This window comes from Microcaecilia unicolor, chromosome 10 (genome assembly GCF_901765095.1).
Source record: "Microcaecilia unicolor chromosome 10, aMicUni1.1, whole genome shotgun sequence".
Classification (NCBI taxonomy): Eukaryota; Metazoa; Chordata; class Amphibia; order Gymnophiona; family Siphonopidae; genus Microcaecilia; species Microcaecilia unicolor.
The window spans coordinates 34,000,523-34,020,233 of NC_044040.1; the positions used below are offsets into that span (position 1 = coordinate 34,000,523).

At 49.9% G+C, this 19,711-nt stretch overlaps 1 protein-coding gene across 2 annotated transcripts in view; it reads right to left on the bottom strand.

The window, feature by feature from the left end:
* The window catches only part of ING3 (inhibitor of growth family member 3), a 62,163-nt gene that overhangs the window by 20,363 nt on the left and 22,089 nt on the right, over nucleotides 1-19,711 (bottom strand). For both annotated transcript variants that reach the window (XM_030216453.1, XM_030216452.1), the window contains one exon: nucleotides 8,929-9,025. In XM_030216453.1, coding sequence (XP_030072313.1) covers nucleotides 8,929-9,025 — 97 coding nt within the window. The remainder of the gene's footprint in view (nucleotides 1-8,928; nucleotides 9,026-19,711) is intronic.

Below are 19,711 nucleotides of genomic sequence, written 5' to 3' on the forward strand. Positions count from 1 at the left end.
AGGATGGCAGAACTGGAACATGAGGAGGGAGCAAACAATTTACGCCCCTCAAAAAAACAAACCACATCCGGGTGGGAGGCGATGAACGCCCCCTGAAGCCGGCCTCTAAAACATGCCAGAGCTGCCACCTGCAGCTTAAGAGAACTCAACAAGAGTGATTTTTGTACAGGCTCCTGAAGAAACGTGAGGATAACTGATACTGAAGCCGAAGCCGCTGACAATCCCAAACTCACACATCACAAATCAAAGGTACACCACACCCTAGCATAAGCTGTCGAGGTGGATCTTTTCCGAGCCTACAGCATCGTAGCAATAACCGCGTCCGGATACCCTTTTTATCTCTCAACCTCGCCCTTTCAAGGGCCAGGCCATAAGATCAAATGGGGAGGGATCCTCCATCGTGACTGGCCTCTGCAGCAGGAGACCGTCCTGCGCCGTTAGCAGAAAAGGACGATCAAACAGAAGCCTGATCACATCTGCATACCAGGGTCATCTGGGCCAATCCGGGGCCACTAGGATCACTCAACCGGGATGACTGGCAATGCGAGTCAGTAATCTGTCCACCATTGGCCACGGGGGAAAGGCATAGAGCAGGCCCCTGGGCCAAGGTTGAAGAAGGGCATCGATGCCTTCTGAGCCCAGCTCTCGTCCCCTGCTGAAGAAACGGAGAACCTTTGCATTGAATGCAGTGGCCATCTCTGGCATCCTCCAACAGGCAGTTATCTGATCGAAGGCCAGAGGGGAGAGCGTCCACTCCACCGGCTCCAACTGGTGGCGACTAAGAAAGTCCGCTTACACATTCTGTGCCCCCCCCCCATATGAGCTGCTGTCAAGAAAGAGAGATGAGTCTCTGCCCAACGGCAGATCAGAGCCGCCTCGTGCGCTAGCGGTGTACTCCTGGTTCCCCCCTTACGGTTTACATAGGCGACCGCCGTCGCACTGTCCGAAAGAACTCAAACTAGGCAACCGCGGAGAAGAGACAGAAACTCCCGTAACTCTAAGCGGTTGATGGACCATGACGCCTCCGTCGAAGTCCAAACGCCCTGGGCCGTCTGTTGCAGGCAATGAGCCCCCCAGCCAGATAGTGACACATCCGTGGTCACTATCTTTCAGTCTGGGGTTGCCAGAGGAATGCCCGACACCAGATTCTTTTGAATGAACCACCAGTGCATGATTGTGTGAAGACGGGCTGAACATGGCACCCAAACCTCATAATCCTCCGAGAGCGGAGACCAACAGCTCAGAAGGTGCCACTGGAGGGGGCGCATGTGAGCTCTGGCTCACTTTACCACGTCCAAGGTGGAGGCCATGGAACCTAGAACTTGTACATAGTCCTAAGCCCGCGGGTTCGAAGTTTGAAACAGCGCTCGTAACTGAGCCTGTAACCACTGTGCTCAAGCTGAAGGAAGAGAAACTATCCCTGTTCAGGTATTGAAGCACACCCCCAAGTATTCCAGCATTTGGGAAGGCGTTAGGCTGCACTTTGGGAAGTTGATCACCCAACCAAGCAACTGAAGCAACCCGACCACTTTGTTGGTTGCCCGCCGACTCTCCTCAAAAGAAGACGCCTGCACAAGCCAGTCGTCTAGATAGGTATGGACCTGAATCCCTTCCTTCCTGAGATAGGCCGTCACTACTACCAGGACCTTGGAAAAGGTCCGATGCACTGTGGCTACACACTGCAAAGCGAAGAAAGCGCCTGTGAGGAGGCCAGATTGGAATGTGTAAATAGGCCTCTTTGAGATCGAAAGAGGTCAAAAACTCCCCCGTCTGTACCGCTGTGATCACCGATCGGAGGATTTCCATGCGGAAAAGTCGAACCCGTAAGGACCTGTTGACGCACTTGAGAACTAAGACGGGTCGCCAAGAACCGCCCTATTTTTTGTCACCACAAAATAAATGGAGTATCGACCACATCCTCTTTCTGCTGGGGGTACAGACTGGATGGCACCCAGCCATTGTAAGTTGAGGAGGGTGTGTCGAACGGCCCGCACCTTGGCAGGACATTTGCAAGGAGATTCCAGAAGAGAGTCTACTATTGGACGAGCCAATTCTAATTTGTAGCAGCCTCTGATAACCTCCAAGACCCATTCGTTGGATGTTACCCTGGTCCATTCCACCAGGAATAGGAACAGTCTTCCCCCAATAACCGGCTGGATATGGACCAGGACCCCATCATTGGGCGGACCTGGCTGCAGGCTAGTTTCTGTTACCAGAAAGGAAGGCCCGTCTGTCACCTCGAAAGGGCTGAGGCCTCTGAGAAGACCTTGCTCTCTGAAAAGAGGCCCTGCAACCTGGACGGTAACGCCATGTATCCCTAAACTTAGGTCTAGTTCCCGCCGGTCATACAAACTTGGACCTGTCCTCCGGGAGGCATGGCCCTTAGAGTCACCGAGGTCCTTCACAATCTGTTCTAAGTCTGTCCCAAGCAAAAGCTTTCCCCTAAAAGGAAGCTTTGCTAAACATGACTTAGAGGCCACGTCTGCAGCCCAATGCCACAACCATAGCCAGCAATGCGCGGTGACCGCTAGGGAAACCTCCTTCGCCGAAGCCCTCAAAAGATCATAAAGAAGATCCGCAAGGAAGGCTAAACCGGACTCCAAGGCCGGCAAAACAGCAGAGATCTTCCGATGAGGAGGCTTTCTGTACCCACGATAAGCATGCCTGCGCCGCATAGGAGTCACAAACTGAGGCCTGCAAGGAAAGGGCCGCTACTTCAAAGGACAGCTTCAAGCAAGTCTCCAACTTACGATCCTGAGGGTCCTTGAGCACCATGCCACCCTCCACAGGGAGAGTGGTTTTCTTAGTGACCACTGTGATTAAGGAATCCACCGTAGGGACCTTCAGCAAGTCTAAGTCAGGAGCAGGTAGCGCGTAAAGACGCAACATAGCTCTAAGAAACCTTAAGCCCACTGTCCGGCGTATCCCACTGCGCCGAAATAAGGATCTTCATGGCCTCATGCACATGAAAGGAACGAGGTGGGCATTTGGTGCCAGACATAATAGAGGGCACCGGACCTGTTCCCCCTGACGATTCAGGGGGGGAAATGGCTAAAAAAGCCCTATCAGGGAGGGAAGCTCTTCCCTGCGAAAAAGGCGAGCAGCCGTCGGATCATCCCCCTCCTCAGAGGACAGGGTGACCTCATCTGCCAAATCCAAAGATTCTGAGGGAGAGCCCGGAGACAAAACTGGGCCATCTGTGTCAGGTATCTCCTCGGGAACCAAAATCTCCACCCGGGGACATTTTGGCAGGAAAGACTGAGAGGCTGCTGCAATCGAAGTTTGCTGAGGAAGAGACGGGGCTGCCTGAAGAGAAGCTCCTGACTTCCTTAAAAGAAAGGCATTGTGCATTAATAAAACAAAATCCGGGGAAAAAGGAACTGCAAGGGACTCCCCTGCTCCCTGTACATGACTTCCCTACATCGGAGCCTGTGCCACAGAAGCGCGCTGCGCCTCGTCTATCAACCACCACGTGTGGAGCGGGTTGCGCCTGAGAGGAAAAAATGGCGCTGCTCTCCAGCCACACACCAAGAGCAGCGCTTAGCCACCTCAGAAGGCACTGACATGCTCCACAAACGCCTGCCCCAAAACTGACTCGGGAGAACGTCTAATTCCTCCGTATGATTAAACAAAAACAAAGTCTCTTACCTTTTTTTTTAAAGTCAGGCGAGAAAGGAAACACCCGATCAGGCAAACAGCCCCGGGCGATGGAGGAAAGGTAGGGAGAGACCGGGAGGGACCTGGCACCACCAGGTGTACACCACAAGCTGCAAACAGCCACTCAACCCCTCTGTGGCTGTTTGCAGCCCTGCTAGATAGAGAGAATACTGAGGTTCAGCTGGCTGCACAGGTCCACATATAGCAAACCTGGAGGTTCTCTCTATCTCCACCTGTTGGTAGAGGGACACAACCCACAAGTCTCTGGATTGATCTGTGGACAACATGGAATCTTGATTTATTGTTCTGTTCAGGATATTAATACTCTATTGTTAAGAGCTAATTTAATTATTATGCCATTGCCTTGGATGGACCATCACCTTCTCTTTGTTCGCTTTGAAATTATATGTTATTTTACTGTTAACTTGTGCTACTTTAGCACAGCTTCAATTTTATGTAATAAGACTAATGGGTCATTTTACTAAAGTGTGCTAGCAGATTAATCACTTGTTCTCCATTTATTCAGTGAAAAACCCTATTACCGATGTGATTTATCAAAGTCAAAACAAATATTTTCTTCCAAGAGACAAATGTTTTACATAGGTAAAGGGGTCTGTCACTAAATAAATGGAGAACAAGTGATTATGAACAAATAAAAAGATCTGGACTTGTAATAGATTGAACCTATAAGAGGTCCTATGATCCTTTGAAAGTACTTATTCTGATGTTCTCCTTATATATGAACAAAAATAAAACCTAAAAAGTAACAAGTATTAAATTAATATTTACTGTTTTAATTTAAAGTATTGATATCACAGATTAGCTTCTCCCATCTAAGGTTTATAAAATTATCCTCCATGAGTATCCTTATGTGGAACTTTAAAAATGTAAATTCAAACAAGCTCTCAAAAGGTTATTCCTTAAGCTGGTTGAGACACTGACTTATCTATATAAGCATATTTTACACAGAGAAATATTGTTTCTCTTTTCATATATATGACAAATAAATACATAAACATGTATATTGTGAGGAACCCAGGAGGGTGAGGGAAGAAGGAGCCGGGGAAAGGAGTAGAGCAGATGGATTTCCCCGCCCAAGGGTTAACCCCAAGTCCCAAAGGGAGAGAAGCCGGGAGGCCACGCTCTCAGAGAGGTATAGATATCTGAGAAACATGGAAAGAAGGGAAAGGAGGGAGGACTACAAGTCCCAGGATCCTATGCAATCCGCCAAGGAAAAGGAAAGGGAACAGATAGGGAACTACAAGTCCCAGGATCCTGTGCAATCTGACAGAGAAAAGGAAAGGGAACAGAGGGGAAACTACAGATCCCAGGATGCTGAGGGAGGGGGGGAGGGATTGGGGAATGGCAAACAAGCATGGTAGGGAGGAACAGGTGAGGAATATAAAGGGAGAAGAACTAATGGACTGGGAAGTGACGGGAGGAGGAGGGGCGCTTCAAACCTCTGAGGCTGATGATCCGGAGCCTATGGAGGTGACTGCTCTGGCCCAGCTGCAGGGAAGAGAATTAAAAGGACTCCTAGCCAACCTGGCTTCTAAGCTGGTAAGATGGGGGAGGCAAATCAAGCAGCTGTTCTAGCCCTAGCTGAAAGGGTTTTTTTCAAAGGCAGTTGAAGGTGAGCAGCTAAGTGAGAGAATTTTGGAACTTTAGCCTGGCCCTGGGCTCCAAGGAAGAGAGCATTTGTTTGAACCTTTTGGACTGTGGCATCTCCCTGTGTTCAAGGGTAAAGCCTCATGGGACTTGGAGCTATTGCCTGGACCTGTGTTTGAGGAGGAAAGGCATCTTGACTTTGAACGGTGGCCATTCCCTGGGCTTAAGGGCAAGGCATTCTGGAACCTTGACCTGCAGCCTTGACCTGGGCTTAAAGTGAGAAGACTATTGGACTTTTGAACTGTGGCATGTCCCTGTGCTTAAGGGAAAGGCATTTGTGGGACCCTTAAAACTATCGTCTGCCCGGTGCTAGAAGGGAAGCGGGAACTCTGCAGGGCCAGTAGCATTCTGGCCTCCAATCCCTGGACTGGAGGATTCCTAGGCCGGCCAGGTGGAGGGCCATGATAAGGGAAAACTGTAGCCAACTTTGAATCAATAAACAGCACTGGTGCACAGGAGCCTGCATTTTGTGTTCTTTGAGTGGGATTAATGTACCTGTGGGGCAGAGCGTAGCGGTATTCCCCAGAAGAAGGACCACCTCCAGGGGACCCTGGAGTTCCCGAAGGCAGCCTGTGGACAATATGTGCTGTATAAAATTACAGCAAATATATCTATGCATGGTGCTGCCATCTTGTGACCATTCATAGCACTACACTGTTCTCTGGTTTAAGATGAATGCTTAAAGGAAAGTCAGTCAGGAGCTGCACTACCGTAAAAGGAACAACTACATCCAAGTTCATAAAAATATATACCTATTTACTATTATTTACATAACCTTATGGCAGGGCTACCCAAACGGGGTCACGCATGTCACATATGGGATCACAACTAGAGAATGACGTGGGGACAAAATTTGTCCCCATCCTGCCCCACGAGCTGTGTTCCCGTCCCCACCCTGTCTCTGCAAACTCTGTCCCCATCCCTGCAAGCTCTGTTGAATCCCATCCGCACAAGCCTTGAACAGTTATGACTTTATATTCAAATCATTTTATTAAAGTATAAAAAGAAACAATATTCTGTACAACTATTGTTTTATAAATCACAAACAATGCAGAACAAGGATCAACAAAATCTCATCGCCCCTCACAAATATTCCCTCTGCTATCAAGAAAATTGAACAAGCCAAATTACTACAGAATGCTACATAGAAAATTCATGCTAACAGAATACCTCAGTCTCAATCACACACACAGAACACAAATGCCAAATAACATATTAATTGACCAAACACATATTAACCTAAAACCACAAGCAGCCACATTATTATTATTAGCATTTGTATAGCGCTACCAGACGCACGCAACGCTGAACGCCTGATACACAGAGACAGTCCCTGCTCAACAGAGCTTACAATGTAAAATAACACAGACAGACAAGACAATTAAGGGCGAGGGAAGTACTGGATGAGAAGGAACAGGGGGGGGGGGGCAAATGAATAGTGGCAAGGAGCCAAAAGCAGCAGGGAAAAGGTGGGTTTTCAGCATAGATTTGAAAACAGGTAGAGATGGAGCTAGACGTACAGGCTCAGGAAGTTTATTCCAGGCGTAAGGTACCGCGAGAGAAAAGGAACGAAGCCTGGAGTTAGCAGTGGAAGAGAAGGGGGACGACAAGAAAGATTTGTCCAGTGAGCGGAGGTCACGGGGAGGAATGTAGGGAGAGATGAGAGTGGAGAGGTAATGGGGGGCTGCAGAATGGATGCATTTAAAGGTCAGTAAGAGAAGTTTGAACTGTACACGGAAGCGGACAGGGAGCCAGTGAAGTGACTTGAGGAGTGGGCTAGTGTGGGTATAACGAAATAGAAATAGAAAGATATGCATTTTCTCCTATACCTTGCAAAATATAAAGATCACAAAAAGATCACACATGCCAGAGATGGTGTTAGGGGCGTGCAACTAGGACAACTGCCCCCTGGCGAAAGAGCCCTAAGCTTGCTGGAAGCTGAAAGCCTGGGCCCTAGCCATGTTTAACACCAGCTCTGGCAGGATACACATTTCAAATCTGACATATTCAAATCACAAAATAGAAAATACATTTTTTTTCTACCTTCTGTTGTCTAGTGATTGTATTTTTTTCAAATCATGTTGGTCCCAAGCTCTGGTTTCTGTTTTCCTTTGTTTTCTCAACTCACTCACCAGGGTCTCCTGCCCATTTGACATTTCTTCTTTCTCTATGCGCAGCATCCATCTTCCATCTCTCTGTACCTAACTTTCTCCATGTTCAGCATCTGTGTATCCCCTATACTTCCCTGTCCAGCATCTTCTCTGTGTCCATTATTACCCCCATTCCACATCCCTATCCCCTCCAGTTATGTCCAGCTTCACTCCTTTGTGTTCCTATGCCCCCCTCCCACGTTAAGCATCTACCTTCTGCATTCCTATTCTCCCCCATGTCTAGACTCTTCCCCCTGTGTTCATAAACCCCCCCTCCCATGCCTGGCATTGCCCCACTGTGTTCCTTCCCCCTTGCAGGTCCAGCACCTCTCTCCCTTCAGCAGTCGGCCAAGGGTTCAACACCTCTGTCCCTTCCCTCCAGCAGCCCCCCTACCATGGATCCAGTAACTCTCTCCCAGCCCTCCCCATGGGTCCCGCACCTCTCTCCCTGACCCAGCCCCCCCCCCCCCCCCACGGGCCCAGCGCCTCTCTCTCCCTTCCCTCCAGCCCCCTATGGGTCTAGAACTCTTTCTCCCTTCCTTCCAGATAGCCCCCCCCTCACGGTCCAGCACCTTCCTCCCTTTTCTCCAGGCCCCTCTCCTCATTTCCAGTGGCCCCCCCTTTTTTTGTTACATTTGTACCCCGCGCTTTCCCACTCATGGCAGGCTCAACGCGGCTTACATGGGGCAATGGAGGGTTAAGTGACTTGCCCAGAGTCACAAGGAGCTGCCTGTTCCGCTCAGCATGTCCAACAACCCACCTCCTACATATCCAGCACTCTCCCCCCCCCCCCCCCCAATAGATCTAGCACTTTTGTCTTCCTATCCCCTTCCCACTGCTGCAGCTCTTATATCCACAGGCCTGCTCGGGGCCTTTTCTCTGCTGGATCCCGCCTTCTGATGCAACTTCAGTTGGTCCTGGAGCAGGCCTGTGGGGATTGCTGTTGGCTCAGCTGGCTGCTACATTAGGTAGAGCTAATGGAAGGCAGGCGGAGATGCTAGACCAGTGGGAGCAGTAACTGCAGATTTTTTTTTTTTTACCACGGCAGCAAAGCTTTTCACCATCCCCACGGGGTGGTAAAACGTTTTGCTCCCACACCCGCAGTAAATGAGCCAAATGTTTTCCTTTTACCGCAGACTTACCGTGGCTCCCCGTCCCCTTGTCATTCTCTAGTCATAACCCAACCTGGAAGTCGTGGTCCAAAAACGCTTTTTAAGCTCTGTCATATGGTTAATTTCCACTTTTGGCAGAGCAGGTCCAATCAACTCAGCTACAGCTGCACAAGTTCATCCATTTATACTTTTAAACTGCTCAATCACGAGGGTAACAAGTTATTTGTTTCAAAAAAGGGCATCAGAGAGTCAGAATTTCTACCTTGGTCATTAAAGATTTAACTTGCAATTTTGTGCCAAGCCTCTGGAACACAGTAAGTGATAATAAATCTTATACTTACGTCTCTCTAATATTTCTGTAATTCCAGCATTATCTGCTTCCAGTTCCATTTTAAATTTGGCCAGCTCTTGGTCCAGTTTTCTTAAGTGACGATCTACCTGTTTGACAAACAGTGCAAATGAACGTTCACAATCATGGACTTCATTTTGCAATCCAACCCAACACCTACACTGCACATGTGCTGCCTACCTGTATAACGTTCACAAAAATCCTAATGAGTATGATATGGGCAGCTGCCAGGTAAACTTCAGTTAGAGAAACAGAGTTCCATTAACTTCATAAATGAAGTTAACCCAGTTTTGCACTTTCCAAAATGTTTCTCTGATCTGTGAAGATGACAAAGATCCTGACAACTGTTAAAATCAATATCCTTGATGGAGAAGTAATAGAAATAGACAACTTCAACCTGCTGGAATCAATAATGAAACAGGCACTCAAGAAATCCAATGATGTATCGCTCTTGGCAGGATGGCAATGAAGGATCTTTGTAAAGACTCAACTTGTCCAAGCCATGGTACTTCAATACTGTTATATGGATGCGAAAGTTGAACAGTAAAGAAGCAAAACAAGAAAATTAATGCCTTCGAATTATGGTGCTGGAGGAGAATACTGTGTATATCGTGGACTGCCCAAAGAACAGATCAATCAGTATCGAAGCATATCAAACATAAACTTTCCTTGGAAGTTCAAATTACAAAGATTTTAACTTTCATACTTCAGGACACATCAGATGACGAGAAAGGTCATTAAAGACATCATATTTGGCAAGTCAGTGCAACAGAGGAAAGGTAAAATTATGTATAATCATACCTGATAATTTTCTTTCCATTAATCATAGCTGATCAATCCATAGACTGGTGGGTTGTGTCCATCTACCAGCAGGTGGAGATAGAGAGCAAACTTTTGCCTCCCTATATGTGGTCATGTGCTGCCGGAAACTCCTCAGTATGTCGATATCAAAGCTCCATCCGCAGGACTCAGCACTTAGAGAATTACACCCACGAAGGGACACTCTGCCCAGCTCACCACCGCCGAAACGGGGGAGGGGAATTAACCCAGCTCATCCCCACACAAGTGGGGGAGGGGAATCCGTCCAGCTCATCCCCGCGGAGCGGGGGAGGGACACCACACCCGCCGATGCGGGGGGATCTGGCTTATCCTGCAACCGCAACCGCGGGAGGAGCTGACTGACCCTAACACCGCCGAAGCGGGAGGGGTACAAAGCTGCCCTACAGCCGCACGAAGCGGGAGGGAGTGCCGGCAGAATTTAAATCTCAATCCAGCCCCGAAAACGGAGGGGAGAGGAATGCAGCAGCTCACTGTAACACAAACTCGTCTTAACTCTTGAAGAATCCAAGTGAAAAAACTTGAACACGAAGTCTTTCTGAAGTAACTGAAGACTAAACTTGAACCTGAAATGCAACCAGAATAAAAACAGTACAGATATCTGGGAGGGGCTATGGATTGATCAGCTATGATTAATGGAAAGAAAATTATCAGGTATGATTATACATAATTTTACCTTCCATATCATCAAGCTGATCAATCCATAGACTGGTGGGATGTACCGAAGCAGTACTCACCCAGGGCGGGACATAGAAATCCCTGACCTCAACACTGAAGCTCCAAACCGGGCCTCCGCCCGTGCAGCCACAGTCAAACGGTAATGCTTGGAGAATGTATGAGCCGAAGCCCAAGTTGCCGCCTTGCATATCTCTTCCAAGGAGACGGATCCGGCCTCTGCCATCGAGGTCGCCTGAGCTCTCGTGGAGTGAGCCTTCAGCTGGATAGGCGGCACCTTCCCTGCGGCCACATAAGCCGCTGCAATGGCTTCCTTGACCCATCTTGCCACTGTAGGCTTAGCAGCCTGCAGACCCTTACGAGGACCTGCAAACAGGACAAACAGATGATCCGATTTCCGGAAATCATTGGTCACTTCCAAGTATCTGATGATGACTCGTCTCACATCCAGATATTTAAGAGCAGAGTACTCCTCTGGGTAGTCCTCCCTACGAAAGGAAGGGAGACATAGCTGCTGATTCACATGGAAGCGAGAAACAATCTTGGGCAGGAAGGAAGGCACTGTGCGAATAGTCACTCCTGCCTCAGTGAACTGTAGAAAAGGCTCTCGACATGAGAGCGCCTGGAGCTCGGAAACTCTTCTGGCTGAAGTGATAGCCACCAAAAAGACTGCTTTCAACGTCAGGTCTTTCAGAGATGCCCTTGACAAGGGTTCAAACGGCGGCTTCTGCAATGCTCTTAGCACCAGGTTGAGATTCCACGCAGGCACCACTGAGTGCAGAGGAGGGCGCAGGTGATTAACCCCCTTGAGAAAGCGCACCACATCTGGCTGCGAAGCCAGGGAAGCACCCTTCAGGCGGCCCCTGAAGCAAGCCAGAGCCGCTACCTGGACCTTAAGGGAACTGAGCGACAGGCCTTTGTCCAGACCTTCTTGCAGGAACGTCAACACTGAAGAAATTGGAGCAGTGAAAGGAGAAAGAGAGCCTGCTTCACACCACGCTGCAAAGATACGCCAAACCCTGGCGTAAGCAGTAGAAGTAGAGCGTTTCCTCGCTCTCAGCATAGTGGCGATGACCTTGTCTGAGAAGCCCTTCTTCCTCAGACGCTGCCGCTCAATAGCCAGGCCGTAAGACCAAAGGGGGAGGGATCCTCCATCACCACGGGACCCTGATGTAACAGGCCCTGCTCCACTGGCAACCGCAGAGGATCGTCGACTGAGAGCCTGATCAAGTCCGCATACCAGGGACGCCTGGGCCAATCCGGACCCACCAGGATTAACCTGCCGGGATGCTTTGCCACCCGGTCTAGTACCCTGCCCAACATGGGCCAGGGCGGGAACACATAGAGAAGCTCTTGTGTCGGCCATTGTTGGAGAAGAGCATCTACTCCCAGGGATCGAGGGTCCCGTCCTCTGCTGAAGAAGCGCGGCACTTGGCAATTGGCCGATGACGCCATCAGATCTAGGCTCGGCTGGCCCCAGCGCTTCGTGATGTCCAAGAACGCCTGAGCAGATAGCTGCCACTCTCCGGGCTCCAAGGTATGGCGACTGAGAAAGTCCGCCTTGACATTCATGACTCCGGCAATGTGGGCCGCTGAAAGCTGCTCCAGGTTCGCTTCCGCCCACTGGCAAAGATTCATAGCCTCCTTGGCTAGAGGGGCGCTCTTGGTACCTCCCTGGCGGTTGACATAGGCCACAGCCGTGGCATTGTCCGACAGGACCCGTACAGGCTTCAGCACCAGTACCGGGATGAACTCCAAAAGCGCCAACCGAATGGCTCTGAGTTCCAGGAGGTTGATAGACCACTTTGCTTCTGCAGGAGACCAGAGCCCCTGCGCTGTCCTTCCCAAGCAGTGGGCTCCCCAGCCCAACAACGAGGCGTCCGTCGTGACGACAATCCACTCTGGGGTCACCAGAGGCATTCCCGCAGACAATTTGACTGTCTGCATCCACCAGCTCAGCGCCTTGCGCACTGCTGGGTCCAAGGGAAGGCGCACGGCATAATCCTCCGACATCGGAGTCCAGCGCTGCAGCAGAGAGTGTTGTAGTGGTCTCATATGAGCCCTGGCCCAGGGCACTACTTCCATCGTGGCCGTCATAGAGCCCAACAGCTGCACATAGTCCCAAGCCCGAAGAGGAGAGGCTACTAGGAACTGGTCCACCTGAGCCTGAAGTTTGACAATCCGATTGTCTGGCAGGAACACTCTGCCCACTTGGGTGTCGAATCGAACTCCCAGATACTCCAGGGACTGAGTCGGGCGCAGCTGGCTCTTCTCCCAGTTGATGATCCATCCCAGGGAGCTCAAAAGAGCAACTACCCGGTCCACAGCTTTGCCGCACTCTACATAAGAGGGGGCTCGGATCAACCAGTCGTCCAGATAAGGATGGACCTGTACTCCTTCCTTTCGCAGGAAGGCCGCTATGACCACCATTACCTTGGAAAAGGTCCGCGGAGCAGTAGCCAACCCAAACGGGAGGGCTCTGAACTGGAAGTGTCGGCCCAGGACTGCAAAACGCAGAAAGTGTTGATGAGGAGGCCAGATGGGAATATGCAGGTACGCTTCCTTGATGTCCAAGGATGCCAGGTACTCCCCTGCCTTCACTGCCGCTATAACAGAGCGGAGAGCCTCCATGCGAAAGTGCCGCACTTTCAAGGCCCGATTGACCCCTTTGAGGTCGAGGATAGGCCGGACAGAACCTCCTTTCTTTGGTACCACAAAGTAAATGGAGTAACGCCCCTTGCCAAGCTGACTTTCTGGCACCGGAACGACCGCACCCAGGCGGATCAGATTGTCCAAAGTCTGCTGCACTGCCACAGCTTTGACCGGAGACTTGCAGGGAGAGAGTACAAACCCGTCTCTTAAGGGTCGGCAGAACTCTAGCTTGTAGCCGTCTCTGATGACTTCCAGCACCCAAGCGTCTGAAGTTATTGTGGTCCACTCGCCCAGAAACGAGGACAGCCGTCCTCCAATCTGCACTGGGGCGTGGACCAATACCCCGTCATTGGGTACGAGACCCTGGGGGAGGACCGGAGGGAGCACCTCCGGGACGGCGGTCTCTGCGAAAGGAATGCTGCTTGGGGGAGAAATTCCTCTTAAAGGAAGAGGGGGCAGAAGCACCCGACCTGCCCGGGCGGTACCGACGGGCTTCCTGAAACCGTCCTCTGGAGGTACCGGGACGAGCACTCGCCCGAGCCCTGACCTCCGGTAACTTCTTGCCCTTAGACGTGCCGAGATCAGTCACGATTTTGTCCAGCTCGACCCCAAAGAGCAGCTTGCCTTTAAAAGGCAAACTAGCCAGGCGGGATTTTGAGGCGTGGTCAGCAGACCAATGTTTCAGCCAAAGCCACCGCCGCGCAGAGACAGTCTGAGCCATGCCTTTCGCTGAGGCTCTCAAGACATCATACAGCAAGTCTGCCAAATAGGCTAAGCCCGATTCCAGGGCTGGCCAATCATTCCTCAAGAAATGATCCGAGGGGGAAGCCCGCTGCACCATAGTCAGGCACGCCCTGGCCACATAGGAGCCGCAAACTGAGGCCTGCAAACTTAAAGCAGCCGCCTGAAAGGACGACCTTAAAGCCGCCTCCAATCTCCTGTCTTGGGCGTCCTTTAGGGCCGTGCCACCTTCCACCGGCAATGCCGTTTTCTTAGTCACCGCAGTGATTAAAGAATCCACGGTAGGCCACAGATAGGCCTCACGTTCACTCACAGCCAAAGGATAGAGGCGGGACATAGCCCTAGCCACTTTAAGGCTCGCTTCTGGGACATCCCATTGAGCCGAAATTAAGGTGTGCATGGCATCATGCACGTGGAAGGTTCTAGGCGGGCGCTTAGTCCCCAGCATAATGGCAGAGCCAACAGGGGCTGAGGGAGAGACGTCCTCCGGAGAGGATATCTTCAAAGTGTCCATGGCCTGTAACAACAGGTTGGGCAAATCCTCCGGGCGAAAAAGCCGCGCTGCAGAGGGGTCATCCGCTCCATCCGAGCGGGGATCCGTCTCCACCAAGGAATCCGCAAAGGACCGTTGGGAGACCTCAGACACGCTGCCCTCATCTACATCGGAGGAGACAAATTCCTCCAAGGCCTGGGAATCAACCCGAGGGCGTTTACCTCTGGGACCTCAACCTCTTTACCAGAGGAGGGAGCGGGGGCAGCGTTGTGCATGAGGAAGGCCCGATGCAGCAGCAAAACAAACTCGGGGGAGAAACCCCCCAGACTGTGCACCTCCGCAGCCTGGGCAACAGCCCTAGGCGCGCTCTCAACCGGCGCTCGCAATAGCGGGGGAGAGACATGCTGCGCATCCAAAATGGCGTCCGGCGCGAAACTCCGCGAAGGAGCCGCGCGGGAAGAACGGCTCTTAACTTTAGCCGCTTCTGTGCCGTCGCCCAAATTAAGGGCGTTCATGGCATTAATGTCTCCAACCTCAAGGGCGGCCCAAGAAGAAGCCGTCCGAGCCGCGTGGCCGGCCAAGATGGCGGAGGCGAGGAGCGGGGGATGGGCGTTTATGGCGGGAAAAACCGCCACGCCGGAGGAAGGACCGGGACATGCATCGGTCGCGAAACTGTCACCCCCCAAGGGCGAATCCGGCTTGAAGACCCCCGCATCCCCTCTAGAAGCGCTCGAGTGACCCGGGGAGCGACCCTTTGCGCCCTCGCCCTCCGACGCCATGAGCCACGAGGAGAAGAATCGGGGAACCCCCGCCCGCTATAAAAAGGTAAAATTACCTGCTGTCCGCTCCGAGTTGTAACGACCTGGTGTCTCAGTGAGTAGCTGCAATAGACGCTTAAATAAACGTCGAAATAAACGCCTTTAAGGCCGTTCAAAATTGTTTTGTTTTGTTTTTTTTTTTAACGGAGCCAGCGGGAGGGGGGAGAAAAGGAGGGACCTGGCACCACCAGGTTTGCACTTGCTCAAAAGAGCCCTCAACCCCAGGCACTCAACAAAACCTAAAAATTAGGCTTGGAGGCCTAGCCAGAGCTGCTGCTGTGTGTGACCACCACCTGCTGAGATAGAGAACATACTGAGGAGTTTCCGGCAGCACATGACCACATATAGGGAGGCAAAAGTTTGCTCTCTATCTCCACCTGCTGGTAGATGGACACAACCCACCAGTCTATGGATTGATCAGCTTGATGATATGGAAACTAGCAATATGATGGATCGCTATAGTAACAGCAGCTACGGATGCTGCTCTTATCAATAGTTAGCTGCCCAACAAAACCGAACACAGTTCCGGCCAACTATTCACAGGGTCACCATGAGCTGACCAACTCGACAGCACCTAATATAATTCAGTTGGCAAAACATTCCACGGAGTCTTCCTTATGGCTGCTGATTTTCTAGTTTGTTTATATTTTTTGTAAAATTCTCTCAATTAGTTCCCCATTAAGAATCCAAATACTTCAAGGGTGCTACAGCATGAACCCTCTAAAGGAGAAATTAGATTTTACCTGCCTATTTTCTTTCCTTTAGGCCCTCCAGACCAGTCAAGATGCTTGGGTTATACATGCCTACCAGCAGATGGAGACTGAAAACAACTGACTCTGAGACTTGTATAAAAAACCCCTGTGCAGTTCCCAGTCAGCCAGTATTTCTATAATAAAGCAGATGCCGAAGGACCCCTGAAGACTGTACCTTCGTCATCGACTCCACATGTATTGCAGCAGGCTTTTTTTTTTTTTTTTTTTTTTTAATACTACAGCAGAAAGGTGAAAAACAAATCTTATCTGAACCCTCCAGAACATATTAACAGGAAAGAAACAGAAAGCTTACTGCATCAATCTCTGCACCGAGTGGAAAAACACAACATCTGTCCGCAAAGCGCCATACTCTTCCGTGTCTCCCTACCCCTTTAACTCAGGGCGGGTTCTTGACTGGTCTGGAGGGCCTAAAGGAAAAAAAATGAGCAGGTCAGGTCAAATGTCTCCTTCTTTAGCAGTAATTTCATGGCCGAGACCCCTGAGACTAGAAGATAAACATAGCAGACCCATGACCTTCACATCCAACCAATAGTGTTTCACAAAAGAATGGTAAGGATGACCACAACGCCACTTGAGAAATATCCTGCAGAGGGATTAACTTACTCTCTCTTGCCAAGCCATGTGCCTTAAGATTCCTCAAAACTGAACCCTTCAGCAGATAAGCTGACCAAATGGGTTCCTCAATCCACCTTGTTATGGTCACCTTATAAGCTACCACTTCTTTCTTAGAGCTCCCCAAACAACAACTAAATGATCAGAACGGCAAAACTCTTCAGTTCTCTCCAAATACTCCAACACTTTTCATATCCAGCTTTGCCAACTACGCTGCTTTCCATCTCCTGAAGGATCTCCTAAAACCGGCAAAGAAATGGACCGATTCACATGAAAAGCTGACACCATCATGGGGAGAAAAGAAGGAACCGGAAGCAACAAAACTTTCTCCTCTGAGAAAACCAAGAAGAATATATGTCTCAGAGAACTTCTGCCGAGGCAAGAAGGGTTAGGACAGCTGTTCCAGTTGGTGATTCGATCATTAGGCATGTAGATAGCTGGGTGGCGTGAGGATCGCCTGGTCACTTGCCTGCCTGGTGTGAAGGTGGCGGACCTCATGCATCACCTAGACAAGATCTTAGATAGTGCTGGAGTCCAGATCCTCCAGGGTAACAGTTTCAAAGATGTTCCACACTCAGGACACAAAAGGCAGGCAATGCTCCAAAGTCTCAATGTGTGGATGGAACCACGCTGTTGACGTTAACTTTTAAAAAGGAGACAGAGCAGATTTTAAACTAGATAGGGGGAGGGGGGAAGCAGACAGTCACCCAGGAGCGCATAGTTCGGTGTGGAGTATCCTTGAAGGATACTATTGAAACAGGACATTTAAGGAATCCCAGTAGAGAGGTTTCAACAATGCTGAAAGTAAGCCAGGTGTGCTTAATGAGAGAGCAGGCTAAAGGATGCACATTACCCCCTTCAACTTCTAAGCAGCTTGTACATCAAATGAAAAAACACAATTTAAGTGTCTGTATACAAATGCTAGATGCCTAAAAAATAAGATTTTAGAGTTAGAGTATATAGCACTAAATGATGAGATAGATATAATAGACATCTCAGGACAATCAATGGGACACTGTGTTAACAAGGTACAAATTGCATCGCAATGATAAAGAGGATTTATGGGTGGGGGGCTTGTGCTATATGTCAAAGAAGGAATTGAGTCAAATAAAATAAACATTCCATATGAAACAGATAGCAACGTGGAATCATTATAGATAGAAATTCCACATGTGAAGGGAAGAAGTATTCTTGTAGGGCCGTACTACCGTCCACCAGGCCAGAACAGACAGATGAAGCAATGTTTACAGAGATTACTACTACTATAAATCATTTCTATAGCGCTACTAGTCGTACGCAGTGCTTCACAATTTAATATGAAGAAAAGACAGTCCCTGCTCAAAAGAGCTTACAATCTAAATCAGGACAGACAGGACCAATAAGGGATAACGGTAGGACAGACAGATAGGACATATGGGGAAAGGGACTAATGAACAGCAGTTAGCGTATGTGGGTTTAAAATAAGGGTTGGACAAATTCCTGGAGGAAAAGTCCGTAGTCTGCTATTGAGACAGACATGGGGAAGCAACTGTTTGCCCTGGGACTGGTAGCATGAAATGTGGATGCTAATTAGTTTTGTGGATGCAATTAGTTTTCTGCCAGGTTCTTGTGACCTGGCTTGGCCACTGTTTGGAAAACAGGATACTGGGCTAGATGGACCATTGGTCTGACCCAGTATGGCTACTCATGTTCTTAACATGACAGAGCTTGTAACTCCAAAATTCAGCATGCTGACGAAATTGCCACCAGAAAAACAGCCTTCAAGGTGAGGTCCTTACAGGAGCAGCTTGAATCAAGACCGGCAACATGAGATTGAGATCCCACTGAAGGGAGGACGAATAAGTTTGCCCTGCAGCCCCCCTCAGAAAACACACCACGTCCAGCAAGGACACTAACAACTTTCCCTCTACTGGACCCCGGAAGTAAGCTAACGCTGCTACCCGCACCTTCAGAGATGACAACACCAGGCCCTTATTCAAACCATCCTGTAGGAAATCCAGAATCTCTGCTATCAAGGACTGCAAGGGACGAGAACCTTTCTTGGCAGCAGTTCTTGAAACACGCCAAACCCACACATAAGCCAAGGAAGCAGAACACTTATGGAACCACAACAGAGTGCCTATCGCCTTGGAGGAGGTGTCCATTTTTCACAGCCAATCCCTCTGAAGAGCCAGACTGGAGATGGGTCTGGCATTTGAACAGGACCCTGTCTCAAGACCAGCCACTCCCTACAGTCATAGAGGGCTGCCGACTGCCACATTAATCAAATCCCTATACCAGGGCCTGTGAGGCCAATCTGCAGCCACCAATACCACCAGACTGGGGTGCAACTCTATGCGCTGAATCACTCGTCTCACCAGTGGCCACGGAGGAAAACCCAAAGCAGTACTTGAACAGGCAATGGAAGAATTACAGAATCTATGCCTTCTGACCACGGATTCTTTTGACGACTGAAGAAGCAGGTGTGTGCATTGGCAGCCATGGGCATCAGATCTATCTCTGGCTGATCCCAACGAAGAACTATCTTGTTGAAGGCTTCCTGTGCCAGCACTCACTCACCCAGATCCAGGGTGTTTCTGCTGAGAAAATCTGCTTCCACATTGTCTACTCCAGCCACACGAACTGCCGTGAATCCAGCCACACAAAGTGCCGTGAAATCTAGAAGATGAATCTCTGCCCAAGCAAACAAATGGGCCACTTCCTGAGTTGCTAGACAACTTTTTGTACCACTCTGCCAAGTCACACTGGCCACTGCCATGACATTGTTTGAGAGAACCCTGTCTTGCCTTCAAGCATCTGCTGAAAAGCCAGCAGGATGAGAAGAATCACCCTGGTCTCCAATTGGCTGATCAACCACTGAGTCTCCTCCAGTGTCCAGAGCTCCTGGGCCACCTGGCTGAGGCAGTGGGCTTCCCAGCTCATGAGGCTGGCATCCATATTTACTACTATCCACTCCAGAGACTCATGCACTTCGTAAGTCTGTCTCCACACAGCCACCACAGTGGACTGCGCCTTGCTTCTCCTTGGAGAGATAGACAAATGTCCAATTCTTGATGTCAAGGTGACCGTGACAGCAAGGAAATCTTAAGAAGGTGCTTATGTGTCCTGGCCCACTGTATGACTTCTAGAGTGGCTGCCTTGGAGTCCAGGACCTGAAGGAAATCCCTGGTCCAG